The sequence below is a fragment of the Onychomys torridus genome, chromosome X (assembly GCF_903995425.1).
Source record: "Onychomys torridus chromosome X, mOncTor1.1, whole genome shotgun sequence".
Classification (NCBI taxonomy): Eukaryota; Metazoa; Chordata; class Mammalia; order Rodentia; family Cricetidae; genus Onychomys; species Onychomys torridus.
In genome coordinates this window covers 116,156,842-116,178,791 of record NC_050466.1, presented here as the reverse complement: position 1 = coordinate 116,178,791, position 21,950 = coordinate 116,156,842, and the positions used below count along the sequence as shown (strand labels likewise).

The 21,950-nt window shown below is 41.9% G+C and overlaps 2 protein-coding genes across 2 annotated transcripts in view; one reads left to right on the top strand and one right to left on the bottom strand.

Annotated features, from left to right (window-relative positions):
- Positions 1-21,950, top strand: part of Xkrx (XK related X-linked) — a 76,507-nt gene that overhangs the window by 18,068 nt on the left and 36,489 nt on the right. The gene's annotated exons all lie outside the window — the stretch shown is intronic.
- Arl13a (ADP ribosylation factor like GTPase 13A) lies at positions 1,342-12,296 on the bottom strand. The gene is made up of 8 exons (XM_036174496.1): positions 12,238-12,296; positions 11,807-11,877; positions 6,043-6,292; positions 4,977-5,082; positions 4,317-4,504; positions 3,082-3,259; positions 2,811-2,991; positions 1,342-1,433 (listed from the first exon to the last, which is right to left on the bottom strand). The coding sequence occupies exons 1-8, from the start codon at positions 12,294-12,296 to the stop codon at positions 1,342-1,344; spliced, it is 1,125 nt and encodes a 374-aa protein (XP_036030389.1).

The window sequence follows — 21,950 nt, the reverse complement described above, 5'->3', positions numbered from 1 at the left end:
TCTTGAAAAACAAACAACAAAAAAACAAACAAAAATCCAAACTGGTTCTGCTACCTCCTAGCAGGTGTCCAGGGGCCGATTATGTAACCTCTCTGAACATCTGTTTCTGCCCCTGGGAGATGAAGATGAAGGCAGTAATCTATGTACAGCAGCCCAACATCTGACAAAGTGGAAGTGCTTAGTCAACTATGCCTGCTAGCGCTGTAGGTGCTCTTAGGGCTGGTAACGGAATTCTCCTCATATAAGCATGGATACTCTTCAGCATTATTTCTTGGCTATAGCTTTCTCTTTCTAGGGGAGTTAGAGAAAGTCATGTGTGGATCTTTCTGGCCCAAGGTAGCTTTAGCTAGGCAAGTTTGGATTCCATTCCTTGCTCTGCTTTTTACAGGATCCTCTTTTGGGAAATGATACCAGGTATAATACCTACCCAGGAAGGTTGCCGATAGGACAATAGATTGGAACAACTTAGCACTGTGCCAGGTATCCAGAAAGCACCTGATAAATGGGGCCCATGATGAAGGTGATAATAACAATAACAGGAAGGGACCACTACCATCCCAACCACACCCTGCTGGGAGTGGAGTCAGGGGAATGCATGCATGTGTTAAGAGGGAGCAGTTACTGTTCCCGAAAGGCTAGCAAAGCAACGTGGTTTCCCAGACAGTAACTAGGTATTTAAAGCAGACCTGTTTCTGGAGGTGTGGGGAAAAAAAAAAAAAAACACAGAACAATTGAGTAGAACATCATTCTTATTTATTTTGCCAGTCCCTTTTTACCTGAGAACCTTAAAGAGGAATGTGTGATTCTAATGTAACCCTGTTCTTCTAAGGCTCAATTTCAGTTGTTCACAACATCTTATCTGTAAGCTTTGTCAGGAGCATCTCAGTACATGTGAGAAGTTGCTGCTCTTCTTTGGTGAGGTGGACGACACCTAACTTCCTGAGCCTCCCGGTGAGTATAGGATGAATTTGCTGGCTAGCACACTGGTATGGAGAAACAATGGTTCTCAAGGATGTGATGTTAGAATAGGTGAACTTGTACGTGGGCTGTAGAGACATTATCCAATAAAAGTCAAAGACAGCGTTCCTGCTGGTCCTGAAGATGTGCCCATTTACTGAAGGGTGGTAGAGGGAATGATTCTTCTGCTGCCCTCCATTTTCTCTTTAGTAGTCTGTTAGGTTGAATCGGGGAAAGAAAACAGCCAGTTTTGCAAGAGAAGCCAAGTACAAGGTTTCTGTTCTACAACTTGGGGTAGGAGGGTGCCGGCCAGTTTCCAAGGCACCCTATGGGACACCCACCCTCTGTCCCAGCCTCAAACATTCTTTGACTGTTTAAGGAGTACTAACCGCAGGAACGGAAGGCTTTGCTAAACGGATCTTCCAATAACATTTCTTCAGTGTTCCAGTTATCTACTCTCTTTTTTGGCCTGCGAGCTGAGGTAATAGAAATGAAAATGAGTTTGGGTTTTGGATAAAGATTTAGGGGTCGTTGCTGACATCTAGGAAGACATACTCTATTTTCTACTAGATTCCTTCTCCTCGGCTTTCATCCTTACTCCTTATCTGTGCCCATTTTCTCCTTAGTGGCTTTGGCCAAGTGCTTGTCCCTTGATGTGTATGCCTAACTCAGCCTGAGGTGACATGATTGTCAGTGGACAGTCAATATATGTCAAGTGATGAAAGACTTTCCATGTTAGTAAATGGAAGTCATCCTCGGCACTTAATTATTTCTTGTGTATAGTGTATGTGTGTGTATGTTTGTGTACACGTGTATGAGGAAGTCAGGCTCAATGCTTCATGGTTGGTTTTTTGTTTTGTTTTGGTTTGGTTTGGTTTTTGGTTTTTTTGGGAGACGGGGTCTCTCACTGAACGTAGATCTCACTGACTAGGCTGAGTAGCCAATGAACTCCAGGTGCTCCTTTCTCTACCCGCTGCCCCGGGACTATGGTTACAGGTGTAGACCAATAGGTGCAAGAGATCCAAACTCAGGCCTTCATGCTGGCACGGAAGGCACACGAAGCACTGAGTCATCCCCAGGCCCCATCCTTAGCAGTGTTAATGTCTCCATAGTGTGGATGCATCCTAGGTCATTTAGCCATCCCTCTCATTGGGCATTTACATTGTTTCCAACATTTAGCTCTTGTACTGGATGTTATAATTGGAATATTCTTTAGTATACTCTTTGTGTACTTCTGTAATTGTCTTTGTAGACAGCTAAGAAAGAGACTAGTAGTTTAAAGGGCTACCATATTTTTAAGTTCTTTTTTAAGATTATTTTATTTTAATGTGTATGAGTCTTTTGCTTGCATGTATATCTGTGAACCACATGTATGCCTGCAAAGGCCAGAAGAGGGCATGGGATCTCCTGAGAGTGGAGTTACAGATGATTGTAAGCCACCATGTGGTTGCCAGGAGCCAGATGTGGCTCCTCTGCAAGAGGAACAAGTGATCTTAACCACTGGGCCATCTCTCTAGCCCCATTTTAAAAGCTGTTCATAATAAGGAGAAAAGGAGGGGAAGAGAGAGACAGGCAATGTACCCTACATAAAGGTTATGCCATTTTGCGCTTCCACCATTGGCAAGCATAACCTTTAAGTTACTGCTATAGCCAACTAAAGATATTGTGTCAACTATTGCTGGGGTACCATGCTGGCCTATCATAAGGTGGTCTCTAAGCATTGTCCCATACATATCTCAACAACAAACCATAGTGTGAAAAGTGAGTTTCATTCTCAAAGTAGGAATGCTATTGTAGAAAATGAAAGGAAGGCCTATATAACTTTTCTTTCATAGCCAATGATTCGACATTACCTTTGGAAAGATTGCCCTCGATAGATGGAGTTGGAGTTTGCATATCGTAACATTTACTGTTGCAAGGCTTAGTGATACTCTGAGCTCCAGTCTTCCGAGAACATTCCCCTTCCTCCATGATGATGTCCAGAGCAAATGTTACCGACATATTCTTTTTGGGCCTTATTCGTAGACCATCTTTCTGTGTGCCAAGAAGAAGAGGGAAATTGTCAATTAGTTCTCAAGAGTTCAATTACTGACTATGGGCAATAGCATTTAAAAAGCCACTTACCTGTAGGATTGGCTTTAGGGGCCTAGCGTCCAGTGAGCGCTGTATTAAATGCTGTCTTGATTCAAAATGCTGTCTTTTCTCAAAGTGTCTTTGCTCCACATGCTGTCTATGCTCCAGGTGTTGTCTTTTCTCAAAATGCTGTCTGTTGTCTCTGAGCATGCCCACTCTGTTAGCTAAGCTAAGTTTGAAAGAACAAATCGGGAGTAGAAACAGACATGTTTCAAGAGTTTTCTCCTCATTTCAGTACTGGGGACTGAATTCAGGGCGTTCCATGAGTGAGGCAAATGCACTGCTCCCGAGCTGGCCCAGCCTCCCAGCTTCTTGATCCAGTGCAGCCACTATCCTATCCTTTCCATTTGCCTTTGGTCAGTGAAAGTGGTATGAGAGCAAGAGGACATGTAGGCCTTACATTCCTCAACACCCTGATCTCACCCTGTTCTATCTTTTCAGCATTTCTGTTCTTTCCTGTCATTCCAGCATTATTAGGCAGATCAGAGGACTAGAGGCTGAGAATTTGGAGTGTCTGTGTAATATTCATCTTTAGAATATTGTCATTAGGCTCCTTAAGGGGCACATGTTCCCTTTTGTCTTCCACAAGGCAACTAAGGGAACAGAAGCCCTATGTTGGAGAAGCCCTAATGCTGATAGGTTGTGGGGGGGGGGCATCCCACCCCCACTTTTCCCCAGGGTATTCTTGAGCAGGAGCATCAGGAAATATTAGATAGAAAGATAGCTAGAGAGAGACAGACAGAAACACACGATAGCCTCAGGAGTGCCTGGATCCTTACCCATCGGTCTCTAACTGTCGCTGCCAAAGGGCTTTTAAAGGAATGCCAAGGGGTGGGGTAAAAGACCTCCCCCAGCACAGCCAAGTGCAGACCATCCCAGACACCTGGTGACCATGTATGTGGTCAAGCCATTCCCTAATGCAGCCTTGCTGGGTACAGCAAGTTCAGATCTCACTAGGAAACTTCTGTGGATGCCAACCATAGGTTAGCTTTGCATTAAAAAAAATCTATATGCCACTCATCCTTTTAAGGGGTGACTGCTGAAGCTGTTCCAGAACTGGTAGTATACCTAGCAATGCCAGTGGGCACTGCCATAGCCCCACTTGGGCCATCAGATTCTGAAGGACTTGTTGCTCAGAATTTAAGCACCTTTCAGAACTCACGGGTCGTGTTGAAGATTGACTCCCACTTGTATTATCAGTAAATCTAACGAAAGCAGCTCAGTACCTGTCCGATGAGCATCTTTCTCCACAGCCTCTGATGTTCTTGGAGGTTGAGATGCTCATACTGGGTGTGTGTTGTCGAGTATACAGCTCATTGTGTTTATCACCAATAGCAGCTAATAGCCAGCGCAGCCCTATAATTATTGGCTGTTGATGCCTCTTTGGGAAGTTTTTCATGGTTGAACATGGCTCCTGTAAAAAAGAAAAAAGAAAGCCTCGGACCTGGAGCCCTGGACCTTTGGGATCTAAAGGCCTGATCACTGTCATCTAAATAGCAGAGGTAGGTGTGCTGTGCCTAAATAGGTTCTCAACTTCCGAGGAGACACTCAGCATTCACATTGGAGAGAGTAGATGAAGAGCATAAAAGCTGAGGCCCTTTAATAAAATGGCTATCGTGCCTTCATTGTGTGACCCCAAACAAGTCACTGAGACCCTCGGGCCATTTAGCTGTCTCACCTATAAAATGGAGATATTAAAGCCTCACAGAGCGGCTTTGAAGGCAGAATATAATATTTGTCACTGTCAAGTTAGAAATAATCATGGCAGATGTTGCCTGTCAGGGAGAGGAACTTTGCCCCCAAGCCAGCATATGGGGCTGATGACAGACAGGGCCCTGGTTATATTAGCCAGGGCTAGAGGAAGAAAAGAGGCTGCTGACACTTACCACTCGGCACATGGACTTCGTCTCATTAACCAGCCTTTCCAGAAGTAGATAGTCAATGATATCACAAGGCAAGAGGGCATCCTTCTTGTCTTGTTTGTTTGCCAGGCTAGAGAAGGGGATAGAAAAGACAAGAGTGAAACCAAGGTATACTCAAAGGGAAGGGAAAGCTGGGCATGGTGGTGCACACCTTTATTCCCAGCACTTGGGAGGCAGGGGCAGGCGAATCTCTGTGAGTTCGAGGCCAGCCTGGTCTACCACAGTGAGGCCCTGTCTCAAAAACAACAGAAAACAAAAAGTGGGTAGGGGAACACTAACTGTAGTATAACTGCCACATGTCCAGGAATTGGGCTTAAATACATACCCAATAAGATAGTCTAGACTGTTTCTAGCCAACTTTCAATGGAGCAGAAAAAGAGTACAAATTGTCTAAACCCAAGATAATCCCCAGAGCCCATTTCCCACTTCCTGTCTACCACATCTTGAACTTTAATTACAGTTGCTAATTGGCATATGAACAGGTGTGAAGTTTCACATCTCCCAAACTCTTCATACTCTAGTTGGGTTGCTAATGAGGAATCAGAGTGACAAAAGGCAGAGTTGGAAGGAGAGAGGTGCGACAGGCTACAGGAAGTATCCCCTGAAATGAGTACCAGTTACATAAGTCTTGAGCAACTAACCGAGGGAGGGAAGGCATTGGAACTATACATTGTACAAAATAGGGTTTGCTCTCAGCCCTCATCAAATTTCCAGATCAGAGACTCAAACCGGAAAAGGGCAAATTCAGGAAAAGAGTCTTCAGGAAAAGTCAGGGTTGGGGGTGGGAGATCTAGATAGTTTTTCTCCTTGATGAAGGTTCAGGATCCATTTGTATAGTTAGGTATCATGTCCCACGTGACAGTGTGTAGTAGAAAGTGGCTCTTGAAACCAGTGACCAGTGAACTAGGCCTTTCTACCTCATTGAGCCTAAAAGGTCTAGCTCCCTGGGCCGAAAGGAGCCTTTAATCTTTATACCTTTCCCAAGGCACAAATTGGTAAAGGGAAGTAGGACACAAAGGCAGAAGCTTACATTAAGATGGGCTTTCCGGATACCCTTTTATCAAACATCAGGCGTGTTAAGATGATCTTCACTTCCTGAATGCGTGCTATGTCACTAGAATCCACGACGAAAACAAGCCCATGGGCCTCAGCATAGTAGCTTGGCCATTTTTCTCGGCCTTTTAGGTCTCCATTCAGGTCATAAAGAGATACTTGATAATCGTCTAGTAGAAGTGTAATCTGTGTTGGTTTCATAGCACTGTGTATCTTGCTAGGAATTACTACAAATAAAAGGCAGGGAGAAACGACCACAGTATGGCAAAATGTAGTTAGATGAGATTGTTCATCCTTGTGCGGAGCCTGCTCTCAGCAACCCCACTACAGTAGCCTGCTGCCCTGCTCAGATTCAGGGATGCATCCTTCTACTTCTCTTTTTGTTGTTGCTCTTACTAGTGTTTGTTTGTTTGTTTGTTTGTTTGTTGGTTGGTTGGTTGGTTGGTTTAGACAGAGTCTCACTATTGAGCCCTGATTAGCCTAGGACTGACTCTGTAGACCAAGTTGGCCTCGAACTCACAGAGATCCACATGTTTCTGCCTCCTGAGTGTCGGAATTAAAGGCGTGCGCCACCATGCCCAGCAAAATGCATCTTTCTAAATTACCACTTTTCCTGGCTTTCTGACTTCAGTCAATAAATTGAGTGGTGGCCACAGTGGACCTGCTTCCTAGCTAAGTCACCTCCCCCCACATGTCTCCCTTTTCCTGGGCCTTCCCAAACTGCCATTCTCTTCACCACTATATGGTTGGTTCATGGATTTTTTTTTTTTATAAAATATCCATTTAGATCTTGTTTATTGTAGAGAAATTTGCCTCACACCATCCTTAGTCTGTATAAAATGCTTTCCACCCCCATGTTTATCATTATTATAAAACATATTAGAGTCATCATTTCTATTATTTACTCAACTAAGTTATAAATTGCCATAGTAAGGTGAACTCTTAATTTTATCCATTATATTCACGAAGCTGAGCACAGAAGGTGGCTCACAAGTACTTAATAAATGTTTGATGAATGAATGCTGGTTCTTTCTCTTTGTATTTTACATGCACTGGTGTTTTGCTTGCATGTATGTCTATATGAGGGTGTCGGATCTCCTAGAACTGGAATTACAGACAGTTGTGAGCTGCCATGTGGGTGCTAGGAATTGAACCAGGGTCCTCTGGAAGAGCAGCCAATGCTTTTAACCACTGAGCCATCTCTCCAGCCCTAGTTCTTTCTCTTTTACAGTTTCAAGACCCAGCCACCACATTATTCAGGAAGCCTCCTCTGACCTGCCAACCTCTCACAGTTCTCTTTTTCAGCACATTGGTGAAGTAGCCATTGACCTATTTTTGTGCTTGTCCATTGCCTTACAGTAGGGATTCAGTAAGTTCTTACAATATCTGTTATTATGAATGAGGACATGAAGTGTCTCTTGTGTGTCTCTTCCAAGAAGCTATGCCAGATGTGGGCACATTTCCCATGTAAACGCTTTGCCCAGAGCATAATATCCTGTAAGGAACTAGATGCCTAATTCAGCTCTTAACAGAAATGCATTTTACAACAGCCTTTGTATGCTTCACAGTTTGTTGCACTGATGGTCATGGTCTAAGTTTCTGCTTCCGTTACTAGTTAATAACTTCATAACTTTCTGACATTAGGAGTACTCAGACTAGAATCAGTAATGTCTTATTTGTAGTAGTAGTTGTATCTATGACATTTTCCATAGGATTGCCAAAATAAATGATTAGGCTAAATTACTAATTCTTTCAGACACATATATGGCAACTATACCTTAATGTGGTTTTATAACATTTCTACTATTTTTAATTATAGCTTTCAGAAAGCATATACATTTCAGTCACAACTTTGATATGATATTTGCTATTGAAATTGCACTACTTGAAAACATATACATACAAGTAGCATTATACAGACTGTGCAGGTTGTACTTATGTATTTAGGAATATATATGTATATATGTATGATATATACATATACACATATATGTGTATATAATAACAATTAAGGAAAAAAGAGTCCATGAATTTGAAAGAGAGCAAGGAAGGGCATATGGAAGGGTTTGGAGGGAGGAAAATGAGGGGAAAATGATGTAATTATATTACAACCTAAAAAAAATAAACAGAGGAAAAAGAAGAGGTGAATGGATTAAAACTCCAAAAGGTAATTTTAAAATATTGTTTTCTGTGTCTAAGAAAGCCTTGTTATTCTTTCCTGTCAGACATAACCATTCCCTTGTTTTGTTTTCTTCTTCTTTTTACTTAAAACTAATTTCTTCAATAATTCAGTCTGTTGCTGATGACATTAGATGCTAGCTACATACATACTACAAGAAGTAGTTCCTTGTAAATTTGCATTTATCTTTTCTCTTAATTTATAAATACCCTGAGAGCAAGTTCCAACTCCATTCATCTCTATATTCCTGGCCAAGCGTTTCATGAAGTATGGTTTGGGAGTAGTGTACTTCAGAGTTTCATGGATGTACTTATTAACCCCTACCCTGGACCAAATGACTCAAGATCTCAGGATCTCTAAGCTTGGGATGGAAGCATCTGTACCATTTGTAACCAAGTGGCTATGGCTAGCATGATCCTAATGTGATTCTGCTGCACTTTAAAGCTTGCCATTCACTACTCCTGAGAGCTCTGAAACTTGGGTGTGGTTGTGTCTCAGCATCACCTGATGAGAATGAGGCGCATGGGCTCTCACTAAACTGAAGTATGGGAGCTTCCTGATGCTGGCTTGAGAGGTTGCTAGGCTTCCCAGGTGGATTTGATCACTGCCTCATTGTTCTCTAACTTCCTTTCCAGGTTTTTAAAAACCTGTGGTACTAGTCTTCATTCCCTGACACTTGGATTACATAGGAGTGTTGCCCAAGCATTATGTTGTTTTGAAAGCATCCAGGTTGAGCCTGGAGAAATGGCTCAGCGGTTAAGAGCACTCGATGCTCTTCTAGATGGACTTGGGTTCCTGTACCCTCATGGTAGCTCAAACCTGTCTGTAGTTTCAGTTCCAGGGTATCTGACCCCCACTTCTGGCCTCTGTAGGCACTGCATGCCATGTACATGGTACACATACATGCATGCAGGCAAAACACTTATACATATGAAATAAATAATTTTTTTAAAGTATCCAGGTGATTGGAATATATAGTCAGATTTGAGAGTCACAGATCTCAATATTCTTATGTTGTGAAATATTATTTTAAAATGTGTTATATTTGTTTATGTTGTGGAACATTTGTTTTAATGATGCAAAGATGTTTTATGTTGCATTTGTTTAACTCTGTGAAGCTGTGTTACTTTGCCTGTCTAAAACACCTGATGGTCTAATAAAGAGCTGAACATCCAATTGCTAGGCAGCTGCTGGATAGGCAGGGCTGGCAGGCAGAGAAAATAAATTAGAAGGAGAAATCTGGGAGGAGAGGATCAAAGAGCAAGAGAAGGTGAGGGGCCAGCCACACAGCCACACAGCCACACAGCCAGCCATGGAGTAAGAGTGAAAGTAAGATATATGGAAATAAGAAAAGGAAAAGGCTGAGAGGCAAAAGGTAGCTGGTATAATTTAAGAAAAGCTGTCTAGAAATAAGCCAAGCTAAGGCTGGGCATTTATAAGTAATAATGAGCCTCCATGTGATTCATTTGGGAGCTGGATGGTGTGCCCCCAAAAGAGCCAAAGAGTGAAAAGAGTAAATCAACAACATTCTTATTTAGGGCACCTGTCTGTGCTCATACTTAGTTTCTTATCCCATGTGACCATGGCATGCAAAACAGTTGTAGTGAATGGTGTCCATCAATAATGATGGTTTGTATGCCAAACTGTTTTGTAGCTGGTGTCTTTAAATGTCCATACAGGTTGCTATCTGCAGACTGGAATGTATTTCCTTGACAGTTATTTGTTTGTGACATTCATCTTTGAAAAACACAGGAACAGGAGATATGAGCTATTCAATTTTGGAGTACAGAGAAACCTACTAGATTGACTTTAAGTGGACCTGCATGAACAGAGGTGGCCTGAGACATTCTTCAGAATGACATCAGTGCCTATTAGAATGTCTCTGTGAATGAAGTCACTACCATAAACCAATGCATTTATGAGCCAGCCCCAGGTTATTCACTGAGCACAAGACAAGTTATGTACTAACGAATTACATCCACTCCTCTCCAGGAGTCAGAATGGGAAACAGACACTTGTCTCAGACGAATAGCTTGTGCTTAATTTCAGATGAGTGCTTCCCACAGTTGACCGGCCATCAGAAACATCTGGGGAGTTCGCATGTGGCTTCCCAGGCCCCACCAGACTGAATGGGAATCCAAGGCTGAGGCAGCTGGAGCTCTAGTTGTGGACTTTCCTGTCACTGTTTACCTTTGATCATCTCTGCCTAACAGTATTGGGAGATGCAAGGAGTGAAGTGTGCTGCATCTAACGGGGCATGCCAGGCTGAAGTGTTGGCAAAAATGCACTTGGAGGGTCTACTGGGGCTGAGGGAGAAGAAGTTCTGAAGAGGCAACATGTAGACTCGGGGAATGGTGGAGAACTTTCATTCCAGGAGTAATTCTAGAAGTCATTGACAGCAGAGACTCAGTGAGAAAAACATCCATTTCTTCTCATGGCGTTCCTGAGTTAGTGGGTGGATTTGGAATTGTGCAAGGCTCTTGGGATAGTGCATGCTAGAGGGTGTGAGCAAGGAATGTGGTGCAGGGAATAAAGGAGGGCTTTCCAGTGGCCACATTATGAACTGAGGGGCTTGGTTATGTAGATGGCAGAGGAGCTGAAATGCAGTCATTGTGAAGTACAGTGCTGTGACAGAGGAATAGCAGAGCATTTGCTCTTGTTGTGTCAGAGTACTGTATGTGAAGAACTGAAATGAAGCTGGAGGAAGAGTCAGTGGCACAAACAGGACTTTATGTGCTGCTAAGATGGATAAGTTTTACTTCAAAAACAATGGGGCTATATGGAGACATACTGTGCAGGGGAGTGTCATGATTTGATTTTTGCATCTCTCTGGTAATTAGAGGAATGAATAGAAATAACCAGATCGGCCAAAGTTCACTGTTGTTGAAGGAAACTGAAGAAACTCCGAATAGACCATGGGTACAGGTGTCAGGGTAACCATTTCCTCTACTTTGCTGAGGGTTGTCACGTTATATAAAACTCAACCATGTCACGACACTCCTATATCGATTCAATAAACGATGATGGGCCAGACTCTCTGTTGACTTCTGATTGATTAATAGGTATTTGGAGCTTCACAACAAGTATAGCAGCTTCCTACAATGCTATGTGACTAATTCTGTAAACATCAAGGGACCGGAGATGTGGCACTATACTTGAACTGAACATTTCTCAAGTTCTAAATTTCAGTATCACCTGTTATGGAGTTTTGTGTTATTACACTTCTTTATTACTCTACACTTGTCTCTTATCTAGACCATATTACATATGAATTGAGCTCTGAAATTAGACAGCATTTCAAACCCACTGTGCTTCAAAATTGACTACAGTGTTTTACATAAATTAAGGGCCATTCATATTGACATCATGTGAGGACTTTCCATGAGGACATCTTATGAACAGAGCAGGTGACAGACACTCTATAAGCAGTTTGTTAGTGCCTAATGAGGAGACTGAGATAGTTATCTTTACAAGCGAGACTCTGAGGGCCAGGAAGTAAGGCTAAGGTGGAATGACTATTTCCGGGAGACCCACACCAGAAACTAATGCTCTTAGTTCTCACATCTTTGAAAGGCCTCCATAAGATGACTTTTGCCTGAGTTGTCCAAGCCAACAATGATGATAGTCACGTTCCTGGGAGAGGAAAAGAAAAATTAGTCAAAGCCACTAACCTCTTAATGCTTAGACTAAGAATTCAGTTCTTTCTCCGTGTTTGAAACTTAGCCTGCAATAGTCTCAACGCATGTATCATAAGAAGCCCACCACAGTGGCAGGAGTGGTGTGGCTACCCTTCCCAAATCCTCCAAGGATGCATTCCCCCCTGACACCTTCTGTTTCTAGAATGATCATCCTCTCTCAACTCTATTCCCAATCTTGCACTTGCTGTCTGATTACTGCCCAGATGTGTTGTGGTCATTTGTCCCTTGTAGAACTCGAGGCAGATACTTGGGAAGTCATTCCAAATTAGGTATGAGAAAGTAGCTGGAAACTTACCTTTGTTTTACTTCTGTGACCTTTTGACGAGACCAGCAGGCAGTCAAAAGTCGGAACATGATTCAGATTGCTTCTTAAATATTAAGGGACAAAAATAAATGACAAATCACATTGGTTGTGAATTAAGTCTGTTTGTCATACAGCTGCTGATAAACAGAAAGTCTGTGATGTTGGAATTCCATTGTATCATTCAACCCAGCCTAACTTGTAAATGCTGTAGAGGAGAAGCTGGCTACCCTGAGCTCCAATGACAGTTTTGTGGTAATATGTAGCTTCCTACAAAATAGAATGACTTGTCACCAAAGCAACCCAACACACAGACACAACCAGATAGACCCTATCGATCCCTTTAGCTATAGTTTGTTACTACTAGGAATATCTTCATTCAGTCTTGGGGAAAGGTGTGATGATGCATTGGAGAAGAACTAGCTTAGTGTAAAGAACCATTGGAAGATTCATTCTTTTTTTTTTTTTTTTTTTGGTTTTTCAAGACAGGGGTTCTCTGTGTATCTTTGTGCCTTTCCTGAAACTCACTCTGTAGTCCAGGTTGGCCTCAGACTCACAGAGATCCGCCTGCCTCTGCCTCCTGAGTGCTGGGATTAAAGATGTGAGCCACCACTGCTTGGCAGAAGATTCATTCTGAGTAACTTCTCTATTGGGCTTGGTTCTGTTACTGCCTCAGCTTCAAAAGCAGAGGTGTTGGTGATCCACTTTTCATAGATTTTTATCCAGTTCCTAGGATCTGTAAGGGACCTCAGATATCACCTACAGTAGACTAATAGATATTAAAGAGCAATTCAGGTGCCCCACTGCCAAAGATTCCAAGGGAGTTAAATGTTTCTCAAGTGAGTTTAATGTGCAGCCTGGTTTGGAAGTGATTGCCTAAGTAAAAGATAATTTAGGCAACTGGTTCCATGTTGTGGCATGTATCAATCCTTAAATTTTTTTGAGATAGGTCTTACTTCATAATTCTTGCTGGTCTAGAACTTGCTATATAGACCAGGCTGGCATTGAACTCACAGAGATCAGCCTGCCTCTGCCTTCTGAATGCTTGGATTAAAGGTATGAGTCACCATCCTTGGCTTCATTCATTTTTGTGACTGAAAATTGTAGGTCTATCACATTCCTTCACTCATCCACTGATGGACATTTGGATTGTTGCTACTTATCGGCTTAGCACTAACACTGCTATAAACGTTTGTGTAAATGTGTGGATGTGTTCATTTCTTTGGGTATTTCTGTAGGAGTGATTTCTGTGTTATAAGCTGTATCTGTGTTGAAGCATTCAAAGAACTGCTGGATTATTTTGCAAAGTGGCCGTAACATTTCCCACTGATACCAGGAAATGCTAGAGAGTCTATTTCCTCCACACCTGCAACTAAAGCTTCTTGCTGTCTTGGTGTTTGTAGCTATCCTAGGAAGCATGAAATGAGGTCTCATTATGATTTTGACTTACATTTTTCTACTAGTTCATTTTGTTGATGCCCAGAGTTGTAGGAAGAAGCAATAGGGTTAAGCAAAGATGTCATTTTGGACCTATATGGGCCTTGCCTCATTGTTTGTTGAGGAGTTGGTATGCCAGTTATTAATGGATGACTTAGCATTGTTCTGCACGGTCATCCAGTCATCCTCTGTTTTGGAGCATTGTTATTTTCAGAGACTCACATTTAATAACTTGTCTTTGAGTACAGTTCACTGTTTAGGAAATTGGCTTCCCTAAAGATCTACTGGAGAATGACTTGCATCAGACAAAAAAAGAAACCATATATATGGCTAGTTATCAAAACAACAACCTTACTCTAGTCTTGCTCATGAAACTAATAAGACCTAGAGCCTGAAAGGACAGAGCCTAGTTGTCTTGATCCCATGATGGCTGTCTCACTTTGAGACAAGGTTCATGTCAATTTCCTTTTTAATACATTTATTAGTGTTCATTAATTGTATACAATAATGAGTTTCATCAGCATACTTTAGAATATGTAAACAATATATTTTGATTTTACTCATCCACCATGACCATAAACTTATCTATTCTCCTCACCTTTCCCACTTAGCACCCCTTCCACTTTCATTAATAAAAAGAAAATATGAATTGCCATTCATATATCTTAATTATTTTCAGAGCTTCTTAGCTTGACCTTAGTCTCTGTTTGTCCAGTTTGGCACTGTACAAGTTCTTCCTTTTTGAGGTAAGAAGGGTAGGTGGGATGACCACAATTCAAACCTAGGCAGTATGGCTTCAGAGTATTGAATCTGACAGGCTGTGTGTGAAAGACCTGAGCTATTAGACAATTATGGATGCTATTATGTCCAGTGCCTTTTTTTACATAGCCTGGAGCAAAAGCACCTAAAGTTAAGCTTATAAGTTCCCATAATGTGAAGAGATCTATGTATTTGGCTTACCTTGAGGTGGTTAATTATTTATCTGATAACAAGTTGAGTTTTGGGCTGAAAAATGTTAACTGTGTTGAGTTTCAGAAAGATTTGTTGAGCTTTTTAGCCTTCTGGATAGATTAATACAGCCCACTTGTCCACTTAAAGGGTAGGCAATGTTCTAACAATGACTTGTCAAGGTTCTAGCATATCCATAGTTACCACTTCCTAGTTCTTAGGAACCAAACACATCCCCTTTCTTGTGTGATTACAGATAATTACCAAATGAATTTTTATTCATTATAGATTTCCTTTTAAAAGTACATACAGAATTCACTGGGCTTATTTAAGTACTTTATTCATAACTCATTTAATCCTTATTGCAACATGACAAAGAAAGGGCTGTCATTCTTACTGGTAAGAGATGAGGTTCACAAAGAGCTTAGGTAGATTGACAAAGGCTGTCCAGCCAGTGGTAAGGCTAAAACTCAAACCTAGGCAGTCTGGCTTCATAGTCCGTGTATTAGGTTAGGTATTCCACAGAGTGTATACTCAAGGTTCTAGAGGGGCTGCCTCTGCTCTGGGCCTCTATTTCATCTGTCCATACTTTTCAATACTTAGTCTTCCTTAGTGTGCTGGCTATTTTTTCCTTTCTTTATTTCTATCTTTAATTTGTTTTTATTATTAAATATGTTTATTTATTAATTTTTTTCCATTTTACATATCAACCCCAGTTCCCCTCTCTCTCCCCTTCTCCCGCCTCCTCACCTCCCTCCCACTCTGCCCCCATCTACTCCTCAGCATGGGTAAGGCCTCCCATGGTAGTCAACAAAGTCTGGCATACCAAGTTGAAGGAGAGCCTAGCCCCCTCTCATTGTATCAAGGCTGAGCAAGGTATCCCACCACAGGGAATGGGCTCCAAAAAGTCAGTTCATGCACCTGGGATAAGTCCTGGTCCCTGCCAGGGACCCCACAAACAGATCAAGCCACACAACTGTCACCCACATTCAGCGTGCCTAGTTCGGTCCTATGCAGTCAGTCTAGAGTCCGTGAGCTCCAACTAGCGCCAGTCAGCTGTCTCTGTGGGTTTCCCCATCATGTTCTTGACCCCTTCTTCTTTTTTTTTGTTTTTGTTTTTGAAAGTCGAATGTCATTTACTGAAGGAGGGAGGAGGTCTTAAATACAGACTTACAGCACAATGGGGGAACCCCAGTTGGCAGAAGTTTGCTTCTGATATGTACTGGCTATTTTTATGTCAATTTGACACAAACTAGAGTCATCGGAAAGGAGGAGACCTGAATTGAGAAAATGCCTCCATAAGATCTGGTTGTAGGGCCTTTTCTTAATTAGTTATTGATGGGAAGGGCCCAGCCCATTGTGGGTGGAGTCATCCCTAGGCTGGAGGTCCTGGGTTCTGTAAGAAAGCAGGTTGAGCAAGCTATGAGGAGCAAGCCCTAAGCAGCACTCCTCCATGGTCTCTGCATCAGCTCCTGCCTTGAGGTTCCTGCCCTGTTTGAGTTCCTGTTCTAACTTTCTTCAATGATGAACAGTGATGTGGATGTATAAGCCAATAAAGCCTTTCTTCCCCAAGTTGTTTTGGTCATGTTGTTTGATCACCCGTGATAGCTATTGCTTGATGTTTTAGAACTAAAGATCTGTGGTTATAGTCACTTCGGCTTGAGGCTCTGGTGATTTGAATAAGAAATGTCCTTCACAATACCACAGCTAGATACCACATGCTAGCAAATAACAATCCCAGTACTAGGAATGGGTTACTTCTTTTTGAGTTGTTGGCTAGTGGGGTACCATAGATCTCCACACATTACAGGCTATGCCAACACTCCATAATTTGATCATAAGTCTCTGTTGCTGGGACTGGAGAGATGGTTCCAGTGGTTAAAATCATGTGTTGTTCTTGTAGAGGATCCAGGTTCAGTCCCAAGTATTAACTTGGTGGCTCACAGCCATTTATAACTCCAGTTCCAGGTGATCTAATACCCTCTTCTGTCCCCCATGGGCACCAGGCCCAGATATGCAAGCAAAGCACATATAAAAATCTTTAATAGATATTTTTAAAGACTCTCCTAGTAAAGATACCACATACCTGAGTGATGGAATATGGAGAAATCAAGCTGACCTGGAAGCTTCATCCCTACTAGATAGCTTCCATACTGCTGGAAGGTACCTTGTATGGTACTGGAGGAGAAAAGTAATCAGGCTTATATAGCTGCAAACATGGTATAAATGATATGGGAGTATCCAATCACTCTCTGATGGATTTCAGGCCCAGGCTGTGAGATGGGACCTATACTTAGAACCATTATCTGAGCTAAGAACCAGTTTCCAGATAGGCCATTAGCTCTAGGGGAGAACCAACTACGATTAGTCTGTTAAAAGGGTATAGTATTAAAGCAACTCCTAATGACCTTCATCAAAGAATATTCTTAGAAAAGACCATAGTTAATAGAGACCCACAAATGGGTCAACATTCAGAGAACAAGAGACTGGACTGCAGGGTGCTTAGCTCTAAATGTGACATCTATAACATACTCCTCCCTCCAAGATCCAGGGACCTTCATGGAAGAGGGTGGAGAAAGATTGTGAGAGCCAGAGGCAGTAAATGAGTACAAGGAAACAACCTTTTCCAAACACAATAGAGCACTTGCATGTATGAACTTACAGCGATTTTTTTTCTTTCTTTCTTTTTTTTTTTTTTTCTGAGACAGGGTTTCTCTGTGTAGCTTTGCGCCTTTGCTGGATCTTTGCTGGATCTATAGACCAGGCTGGCCTTGAACTCACCGAGATCCACCTGCCTCTGCCTCCTGAGTGCTGGGATTAAAGGCGTGCACCACCACCGCCCGGCTCTTAAGGCGATTTTGACAGCATGTACAGACCTGTGAAATCTCAAATTGGACAAAATCCCAGCATGGCGTGGAAGAGGTGGGTTTGTTTACTGCAAGAAGAACCAAATGACCAAATAGATCGTATTATCCAAATATTGATTTAAAATAATTTAAAGAAATATCCCCCTGTAACTCATGGATTTTGAACAGTAGGTGGCACTGTTTGGAGAGGTTCTGGAACCTTTAGGAGGTGGCGCCTTTCTGGGCAAAGTACTTCCTGGGGACAGGCTTTGAAGGCTTATAGCCCCCTCCCACTTACTCTTCTCGCTCTGCTTTGTGAGTGTGGAAGAGCATGTGGCCTCTCTGCTTTCTGCTCCTGCTGTTATGCCATGCATTCCCTGCTATTACAGAGTCTTTACCTCTGGAAGCATTAGCTAAAATAAACCTTTTCTTCTTCAAGTTGCTTTTAGTTATGGTAGTTTACCACAGCAACAGAAAATTGATACAGAGAGTTATTGCTCTGGGCTTTCAATATCAACGGTCCTGGCAAATGGCAGCCATTGTGTTCATTGAATTCCAGCAGCAGTTAGTGTCATCAGACAGTAGCGATCAGCAGCAACAGCTGGTACTTTCATGTTATAGCTTTTATACAGGCTTCAGGTGCTGGGCTCCTTGGCGTTAGAGAGTGACAAGTGTTACAGCTCTTAGACCTAGAGTGTCAGGGTCCCCAAGCCACTGACAACTTCAGCTCTTACAGCTCTCCATGGCTCTTATCTTCTCTGTTGCTTCCGTTCCCCATTATCTATACTCTAGCCATACTCTTCATCTGCCATGTAGTTTCTACTGCTCCTGTGTTTGCTGCTGCTAGCAGGGCGGCTTTTGCCACCTTCACTACTATTAATGATAAAGGGCAAAGGGAGAGTTGTGAGAAGTCTTTTAATTTGGTCTCAGTGCTACAACACAGCGTAAGAGGGTATCTCCCAGATAGGTCATGAAGTGAACCAAATAGCTTGCTTAGATAATCAGAAATGGATGTGGCTGTGGCAAAGGTTCTATTCTGAGCACAGTAGACCCCCATGCATATGAAGGACCATGCTTGACCCAATAATAACAAGTCCTCATTCAAATGAAGGCATGTGCTTGTACCAATCACGGCATGGTCCCTCAAGCAAATGAGAGATAGCATTTGCACTAATCAAAGCAGCTCCTGATGTAAGTAAAGACACTTATTTGCACAGATCATAGCATAGTTCCTTGCATCCCTTCCATGCAAATGAGGGAGTGTAGCATGAATCTTAGATGGTCTTATTAATAAAAACAAACCTGGAGCCAGGTATTGGGGTGAATGCTGGAAGATCAGAGAAGCAGAACAAGCCACAGCTTCCTCACCTAGCCAGTTCCTCAGCTGATCCTGTTTCCTCAGACTGGAAGCCTCTATGTCCTCATCCGATAGGTCTCAGCTGAACTGTGCTGCTCAAAAGCCTAAAAGCTTAACCAGCTAAAAGCTTCTAGTTTCTGGTCTTCACGCCTTATATATCTTCCTACTTTCTGCCATCACTCCCTGGGATTAAAGGCTCACTTCTTGGGATTAAAGGCATGAGTCACCATGCCTGGCTGTTTCCAATGTGGCCTTGAACTCACAGAGATCCAGAGGGATTTCTGCCTCTGGAATGCTAGGATTAAAGGCGTGTGCTACCACTGCCTATCCTCTATGTTTAAATATTGTGGCTGTTCTGTCTGTGACCCCAGATAAGTTTATTAGAGTACACAATATTTCAAGGAACACAATACCACCACAAAGGAACACACTTGCAGCAAACATAGTAGTCATCCAAATTGAGATCTGTGTTTGTCCAATCATGACAGGGTCTTTCATGAAAATGGAGGATCACCTTTATATCTATCATAATAGTCCCTGCTGTAGATGAAGTTGTTTGTACCAATTATGGTAGCCCATGCAAATAAAGAATTCTATTTGTTCCAATCATGGCAAACATACATTACTTTGATATCAGAAAAAATTGAACAGGGTTGGGCATAGTGTTGCATGCCTTTAATCCCAGCACTTGGGAGGCAAAAGGCAAATCTGTGAGTTTGAGGACAACCTGGTCTACATAGTGAGATCCAAGCAAGCCAGGGTAAAAATTGTATAGTGAGACCCTGTCTCAAAAAATTCTTGAACATTTTTTGTATATTTATTGGTCATTTGTACTTCTCTCAAGAACTGTCTATTTAGTTCATTTACCCATTTTTGTTACTTTGGTGTTTAATATTTTTTAGTTCTTTATCTATTCTGAATATTTATCCCCTCAGATGAATATAAAGTGGTAATATAGACTAAATTATGAAGTTAAAAATAAATATAAAATAAAGGAGCAGGGGAAGAGAAAAAAGAAAGAAGCAAGGCCAAAGATAAAGAAGGCCTGCAAGATGGCTGAGTGGGTAAAGGTGTCTGCTGTCAAGCCTGAGAACCTGAGTTCAACCCCCACAACCCACATGGTGGAAGGTGAGAACCAACTGTGGTGTGCTTGGGTCACCCCCCACCCCCCCTCCTCCAAAAATGTAATTTAAAAGAAGAAACTGGAAGAGGAGGAGAAGGAATTGTGGGAGCCTGAGGGGTCGAGGAGGACACTGGGAGAACACTGCCCTTGGAATCAAGTAAGCAGGGCACACATGGGCTCACCGAGACTGAGGTGGCAACCACAGAGCCTGCATGGGTCTGTTCTAGGTCCTCTGCATCTGTGTTGTGGTTGTTTAGCTTGGGGGTTTTGTGGGACTCCTGACACTGGGAGTTGGGGTGTCTCTGACTCTTTTTTCCTGCTCTCGGGACCATTTTCATTGTATTGGGTTTCCTCGCTCAGCCTGGCCTTATTGTATCTTTTTGTGCCAGGTTAGGCTGATGTCCCTGGGAGGCCTCCTCTTTTCTGAAGTGAAACAGAGGAGCAATGGATCTGGAGGAGAGGGGAGGGGAAGCCATAGTTGGGATGTAATGTATGAGAGAAGAATAAGTGAGAAAAAAAAGAAGAAAAATAATGTGAGGAAGAGGAAAACATGAAAAATTGTTTAAAAGTCCAATTAGAAAATAAAGATAATTGTGTGAATATGTTAGAGAAATGTAAGAAGAGTGAGAAAAAGTTTTAAAAAAATGAGAAAAAGTCAACTTGTAGAGGTTTCATTTTGGCTCACAGATTCAGGAAATACAGTCTGCCATGGTGAGAAAACCATCAGTGCCTTGCATTGTGTTGGCATTCGGAAACAGACGGTGATACTAGGGATGCTCATTAGGCTTGGTCCCTTTTCTTTCAGTCTTGGATCCCTGCCCATGGGCTTATGCTACCCATATACAGGGTGAGCCTCCTCCTGTCTGTCAAAGCCTTCACAGGCATTCCCAGCTCTAGTACTCCACAACGAAAAAAGCAATGCAGTGGATTTCATTTCTAGCACTGTTTTGCCATGCAACACACGTCACTGTCAGACCAAATCACTCCACCAAATTTAAAGCTTGTGACAAGCATGGGTGTTTGTTTTGGCTGGAACTGTCAACCTGTTGTTTGTTACAAAGGCTGCCTGACTTAATTTGTGCTCAAGATTTGGTTTCTTTTCCCCAAGAAGTGCTGGGATTGGACCTGTGAGTTATTTCCACTTTGCTCTTTATCTCCTTTCACTTTCTCCATGCATTTTAGCTGTCTGGTCTCCTCATTCTGGATTCTGTAAGTTCTTTTTTCTTTATGTCCTTGATATGGTCTCCTTTGTTATCCAGACTCTTCTCATTCGTAGAATCAAATGGAGGAAACATCTCATTTTCCCCATTCACACGAGGAAGATACTCTATTATTTATCTTCTTATACATTCACGACAAATTGCTATGGAATATAAGGACAATAAATATCCTTAAACACAAGCATTATAGGGGATTCAAAATAGACATGGTTTCAAAATCATAATTATCTTTGCATCTTTTCTCATGGCTTACCCAGCAGCTGATTGTCTCACCCAAACAATCATAAAATCGGAACACACTAAACTCATAATTTTTTATTTTCCAACTTTTGTGCATGTTCATAAAATAGCATTTAAACACATATACAGACATGTTCCATTAGTTCATTTTCCTGTTCATTTATTACAGTGGATTTACTATAGCCTAGCTAAGAAACATTTGAAACACAAAGCCAACTGATATCAATCTACTTTATTCTCTGTAATGAATAAAAATTTATATTATATTCTAATCTTATAATTTATTCAAATGTTTTTGTTAATATAGGCAATTAGTGCAAAGATTTTGAAATGTTTTTTGAAAGCTTATAAAATGTAGTAAATTTCTAATTTACCATCTTACCTTGGGACTAGACCCTTGAACCATTTTAAGAATTCCACTTTGAAGTGAGATACGTTGATTCATGTTGGTAATTGTAGCACTCAGGAGGCTCAGAGTTCAAGAACAGACTTGGCTACATAGCTAGACTGCCTCAAAGAGAGAGAGAGAGAGAGAG

Excerpts from the sequence above, each read along its gene's own strand:
- Arl13a (XM_036174496.1), bottom strand. The coding sequence starts at position 12,296 with ATGTTCCGACTTTTGACTGCCTGCTGGTCTCGTCAAAAGGTCACAGAA. Across the intron at positions 4,505-4,976 it reads CGAAGTCCATGTGCCGAGTG|GAGCCATGTTCAACCATGAA; the intron begins GTAAGTGTCAGC and ends TCTTTTTTACAG. Across the intron at positions 3,260-4,316 it reads GAAAGATGCTCATCGGACAG|CTTAGCTAACAGAGTGGGCA; the intron begins GTACTGAGCTGC and ends TTTCAAACTTAG.